We start from the raw sequence: 6,451 nt of genomic DNA on the forward strand, positions 1-6,451 counted from the left end.
GATTTGGAGTAAATATTTTTGATTAGCTGTAAGTCAAAGGGTTCTATTCTTGTAACAATAATCTTTAGTTATTTAGTAAAGTTAAATATTATGGTGATTCTGAATGTATATTTTGTCATCTTTGAGTAAGCTTAATTGAGTGATTTTTGTTGTATGTATGTATTTTAATTTTAAGGTAGATCCTGAGAATATGAGATTAAAACACTAAGTTAAAGAACATTATGTTGAATTTCTGTGGTCTGAGAAAAGTTTACAGATTGTTCCCCATGGTTGCGTCTGCTTTGACAAGCTCATCAGATTATTCCCCATTTATTTATAGGCGTATTCTGCATTCTAAAGGCGAGCTAAGTGAGGACAGGCACAAGCAGTATGAGGAGTTTGCAATGTCTTACCAGAAGCTGCTGGCAAACTCTCAGTCCTTAGCGGACCTTTTGGATGAAAATATGCCAGATCTTCCTCAGGACAAACCAACCCCAGAAGGTAAGATATAACCCAGTCCATGTGCGCGTGTATCTGTACAACTTTGTGGAGGCAGTTCTCTGCTCTACAGGGCTTCTGTAGGTGCCTCATGTGATCAGATAATTTACTAAAATGGGTAGTAGAACTCAGGGAAATAGTGTAAACTTACCAGATTATAATGAAAAACTATAAAGGATACATATATGCAACCAAGGGCACTGTCCTTCTGTAGTGGGTGTGAGTAACCAACTCTTCCTGTATAGAGAAGTATTCTTTCACCAACCTGGAAACTCATCCTCTTTCCCTATTTCAGATGGTTTTGTTTTGAAGGTAGAGTTCACTAGATAGGATTTCCTCCTATTTTTCGACTTTCCTATTGCAGAATTTTTTAAAACTAACCTCTCTCCTTTCCTCTGTCCTTAAGGTCTGTGAGTACTAGTTTGTTTTTCCTGATGACTGGTCTTACCATAAAGCTAAGTGCTCAACTCTAATTTAACCTGTTACCAAAACCTTAAATAAGATAAAACTTGGAATAAAAAAGCCAGGAAACTCAGGAAATTGCAAGAGTTTTAGGAGCTTTGTTTAAGGGATCAGGAACAAACCCCATGTTTAATATATAAATACATACTATAATATATATGCTATGTATATAATATTGCATAGGTTTTTTTATAATTTATATAGGTAATTACATATAATCTTATAATACCTCATAAACAACTTATTTGGTATTATAGTTATTGTCTAGTTTGTTTAAATTTCTGCTTTTGCTTATATTTTTTGCTCAATAGAATTTGTGACTCTGTCAGTGTTTTCCTTTTTGGTGTATGGGTTATGCCCTCGTAAGGCTCTGTTAAAATACATTATTTACAAGGAGTGTAGAGTAATTAAAGAGCCAATGTTTTGTTGTTTTTCTGTTCTTTTTTTTAAAATGACATTTAGTGAATAATTAACCTCTGCGGGGTTAATTTTAATCCACATGATTAATTACGGTATTTATTTATTTCCTGTGTACTTATGTAAATTGCTTATATGTGCCGTGGTACACATGTGGAGATCACAGGACAACTCTGGGAGTTGGTTTCTCTTCCTACCTCTCCCTGTGTTCTGAGGATTGGACCCATGAAGCAATTTTTTTCTTTCCCCTAGGATTTAGAGGTACTGAGGAGAGACCCCAAGGCCTGTGACATGTGAGGTCAGCACTCTGTCAATAAGCTGTAGTCCTAGTCTCCCCTCCCAGTATAATCTCTTAGAGAATGGAGAACTGTGTCTGTATTTATTCTCATTTCCCCTCCTTGTTCTCTCCTTACATAAAACCATAGAATAATCTGCAAAGAATATAAAAATAAACTAACAAATTAATAAAATTCCTACTTCTTAATCATGAGCCCATCCACAGGCTTTATTCTTTCTGTACTTATCTCCAAACTAAAATCACAAATAATCAGGCATGTGAGGTGGGTAAAGTACTCACCTCATAAGCCTCATAACTGGAATCTGATCCCCTGGATCCACTCAGAGCTGGGAGGAGAGAACTGACTCTTCAAAAATTGTTGCCTGACTTCTAACACAAATTTTGTAGCACACTCACCCATGTACACACACACATGCACGCACACACGAACACATGCATACACACGTGTAATAATTATAATAATTAAAAATATTACTGTGTGAAAAGATGACTTAGTAGTTAAGAGTACTACTGCTCTTCCAAAAGACCCAGGTTTGGTATCTAGTTACCCACATTAGGCATCTGTAACTCCAGTTCCAGGGAATCCAATAAACTCATGCCGGTGCACAGACTTATACACATAAATAAGAATAAATAAAATAAATCTTAAAAAAAAATAAAAGGCCAAGCATGGTGACTCTAACCTTTATTTCAGCACTCAGGAAACAGAGGCTGGTGGATCTCTTAAGTCCAAGACTAGCCTGATCTACAGAATGAGTTAGGAAAGTCAGGGCTACATAGAGAAACCTTGTCTCAAAACAAAACACAACAGAATAAAAAAAAGATAATCACATGTAGTCTTACATGCTTGCTGATTGAAGAAAATCTAGGCACTTGAAACGTGGAGATTTAACAGTCACAAGATTGAAAATAAAAAGTGTAGTGCTAGGTTTACTTCTTATTTCTGACTTGTTCTCTGCTCATGGTTTATTTTAGAGCATGGACCTGGAATTGACATATTTACACCTGGAAAGCCTGGAGAATATGACTTAGAAGGTGGCATTTGGGAAGATGAAGATGCTCGGAATTTTTATGAAAACCTCATAGATTTGAAAGCATTTGTTCCAGCCATCTTGTTTAAAGACAATGAAAAAAGTCAGAACAAAGATTCTAACAAAGATGATTCCAAAGGTAAATTATTCTTTAAAATTATAATAATAATTATTTATTTATTGTGTACATATTCATTGTGTACCACGGGTTGTGGGTCGTGCATGCAAGTCAGAGGATAACTTTACAGAGTCAGTTGTCTTTTTCTACCTTTATTTGGGTTCCAGGGATCAAACTTGGTTGTCAGGTTTGCAGGGCAAATGCTTTACCAGCTAAGCCAACTTACCACCTTCCAAAGATAAATTCTCAAGGAAACAGCTGACATTCGTGAGGTAGGAATGAGCTTCAGAATGGTATGTGTTTAAAAACAACTGGCGTTATGAGCATTAGATTAAATGAATAACATCATAGTAAGGATCAGAGCGTAAAAGAGCAATGACTACTGTGTTTGGTTGGTGTGCATACGCATGGAGGCGTACAGGCCACCCCACAACTTTTCCTGTCTTCCTTACATTCCATGTTATTCTCTTGAGGGTCTCTTACTGAGTCTGTAGCTAAGCTGGCAGTTTGCACGCCCCCTGTCTCTGCTCCATGTGATCATTCTGCATCCTACACACTCCCGTAGTGATGGGTTATGGGTTTCAGTGGCCAAATCTGTTTTCTACATGGATGCTGGGGATTAGAACTTATTTTTCTACACGTGCTCCTACCCCCCCCCCAACTGTTGGCGTACTTTTTTGGGCTACATTATTGAGTTATGTTATTTACCTCTCTTCCAACCCATATTCTACCCCAATCCCTTCCAACCTCCCTACGGTGAGTAGAGAGACAGAAGGTTAGAGGGGAAAGAGAGTATAGACCTCATTAAACTACTTCCTGCTAATTAGGGGCATCAAGTTTCTTAGGGGCAAGTCCTATCTTCATAAGATATCTCTGTGATGTTTGTATTATGCTTGGCCCTGGGAGTGGTAGAATTATTTTTACTCTCCTTACTAACATTTTTTTTTTAAAGATTTATGTGTGAGTGTTGCCTACATGTATTTAAATATACCATGTGTGTGCAGGTACTGAAGAAACCAAGAGAAGGAGTTGGAACCACTGAAAGTGGAGTTATATGCAGCTCTAAGCTGCTGTGTGGGTCCTGGGAACTGAACCTGTGGCTTGTGGCACCTGATGGCAGATGCTCTTAACTGCTTAGTGGTCTCTCCAGCCTCCTTACTAACTGATACTCCTTTTTTTCTTTTTTGTTGTCATTTCTGTTTTGTTATTGGATTGTTTGTTTGATTGTTTGTTTGGACTGGGTGTCACTTAGTATTTTGGCTGTCTTTGAACTCTGTGTAATCAGGCTGACCTTAAACTTGAAGAAAACTTGCTTCTACCTCTGGAGTGCTGGGGTTAAAGTGCCCAATGACAATCTCATTTTATTTTCCTCTGAGACCAGATTTCTCTGTGTGACCCCAGCTGACCTGGAACTCAGAGATCTGCCTCTCTCTACCTCTTAAATATAATGGGCATCCTAGTGATAGATTTTATGGCTTTATCTGAGTTTGGAATTCAGTTTAAAATTGTTATTGTTGTCTCTAAAACACGGCATAGTTGCCTCAGACTTACCATGTCATCATGTGTATTAATATCTTTACTTATCTATCTTAAATGTTATTCTGTGAAGTAAGCCAGTCTTGCCTGTGCCTCTCAAACATTACTAATATGTCCTCCACCATACACACTTGACTTATTTATGAATATTAGTTTAACTTCCTGTAAATTGTACATTTCTTAGATATAGGAGACATTTTAAGGCTTTTCTTTTTTCTCAGTACTCAGTAGCTTAGTGTAGTTGTGAATGTGTAGTAGTTAATCAGTAAAATTTTTGGTTTTTTAAACCAGGGGCTGAGGCATGCTAAGTAAGCACTTCACCACTGAGCAATAACCCTGTGTGGTAAATGTTTTTTTGTAAAATAAAAAGATACTTTTTTTTTTCTTGTATGTATGCACATGTGTTCTAGTACACATGGGGAAGTTAGGGACTACTTTTGGGAGCGAGTTCTCTTTCCACTCTGAAGGCTCCAGGGATCAAGACTGGGTTGGTTTGGTAGCAAGGGCCTTTTCCTGCTGAGCCGTCTTGTCAGCCTATTTTTGATAATGAGGTATTAGTAAACATTGAGGAGTAAATACATGCTTTGTTTTGGGAAGCAGCTTTTTTGTTTATATTAGTCAAGTTGTATCTCTGGTGTTTACAGCAGTATGTAGCTGAACGGTGGGACTTCAGCAAATAGTTGCTGGATGAGAATGAGTGAGCATTCTGCTTTTTGACAAAGCAGGAGCAGTCCTTGGAGCTAGCTTCTTTTCTTACAGCTATGGGAAGGCATTGAGTATCATGATATAACTAGAGGCTATAAGACATAAAACTGCTAATAATTTAGGTGGTTTAAGTATACATTTTAAACATTTTATAAATTGTATGTGTGAGTACATAAGTATAAATTTTTGACCCTGAGTTCTTAAATTTTGTTTGTTTGTTTGTTTGTTTGTTTGTTTGTTTTTGAGACAGGGTTTCTTTCTGTAGTCCAGGATGGCCTATAATATAACTTAGGTATCCCAGACTGGACATATATTAGTCATCCTGTACCAGTCTTCTTAGAGCTGTATTATAGGCATGAGCCACATGAGCACACATTCTCTCTCTCTCTTTCCCTCCCCCTCTCTTTTACACTTACACACTAAATAGATTTTTTTTAAAGTCTCAAGGAGAAAAGAAAAGCTAATATGATGAACTCATAGTTATCTATCACTCTATGTCTACAGACATGAACATTTTTGCCAATTTTGTTGAAGATTTGGTTTGGTTTAGTTTTTTTGGTTAAGTTCATTTGTTTCCTCTAACCTATTTTCTAATTGGTCTTTCCTACTTTTAGTCTTTTCTTATTTATTTAGTATATTGCTACTAAATTGTTTTTATACCAAATCATATTTTAGTGTTACTGCCTGTATAACCCAGGAAAGATCATAATACTGAATATAAAAATAAAAGAAAGGGGACCAGAGACATGCCTTAGTGGTTAAGAGCACTAGCTGTTTTTCTAGAACCTAGGTTTGATTCCCAGCACTCACATAGTAGCACATAACCATCTATAACTCCAGTTCCATGGGATATGACACCCTCTTCTGGCCTCTGCAGGCACTAGGCACACAAGTGGTACACAGACATATATTCAGGCAACACATTCATACGCATAAAATAAAGTTGAGAGAAATAGAGAAAATGAACTTGGAGTTTGAGTGCTTTCTTATGTGAGACTACTCTAATGAACTTTTTTTCCTATCATTAGCATAGACCTGTTAACATGTAAGCTAGCCTGTGTAGTGGTGAGCCTCTTCGACTTCTGTCTGTTTGCACAGCAGAGGCTTCTAGCATCTCTGAGCTCAAGCTCTTTGTATATATCAGAACCAACTGCAGGAAGAAATCCCCACATGGCTCAGGCAAAATCTGTAGCCTGCTAAGAAGCCAATTCTCTCCTCCTCCTAATCTTATATCATGATATGTGTGTATTTCATCCAAGAATCTCTAAATAATTTTTAATAGTGAGTTCTTGCCTGCTATGATGCATGCCATTTGTAGCAATATATTAGTTAAACCGCTTTGGCTCCCAGGAGGTCATGCCCATGCTGCACCCGTCCAAGAGCTCTCTGGGTTTGCAAATCTCAATC

The 6,451-nt window shown here is 37.4% G+C and overlaps 1 protein-coding gene across 3 annotated transcripts in view; it reads left to right on the forward strand.

Moving 5' to 3' along the window:
* Upf2 (UPF2 regulator of nonsense mediated mRNA decay) overlaps positions 1-6,451 on the forward strand; it is a 103,920-nt gene that overhangs the window by 21,559 nt on the left and 75,910 nt on the right. For all 3 annotated transcript variants that reach the window (XM_028764867.1, XM_028764865.1, XM_028764866.1), the window contains exons 4-5: positions 320-480; positions 2,630-2,824. In XM_028764867.1, the coding sequence (XP_028620700.1) occupies positions 320-480; positions 2,630-2,824 (356 nt within the window). The remainder of the gene's footprint in view (positions 1-319; positions 481-2,629; positions 2,825-6,451) is intronic.

Source organism: Grammomys surdaster, unplaced genomic scaffold (genome assembly GCF_004785775.1).
Source record: "Grammomys surdaster isolate TR1022 unplaced genomic scaffold, NIH_TR_1.0 146, whole genome shotgun sequence".
Taxonomy (NCBI): Eukaryota; Metazoa; Chordata; class Mammalia; order Rodentia; family Muridae; genus Grammomys; species Grammomys surdaster.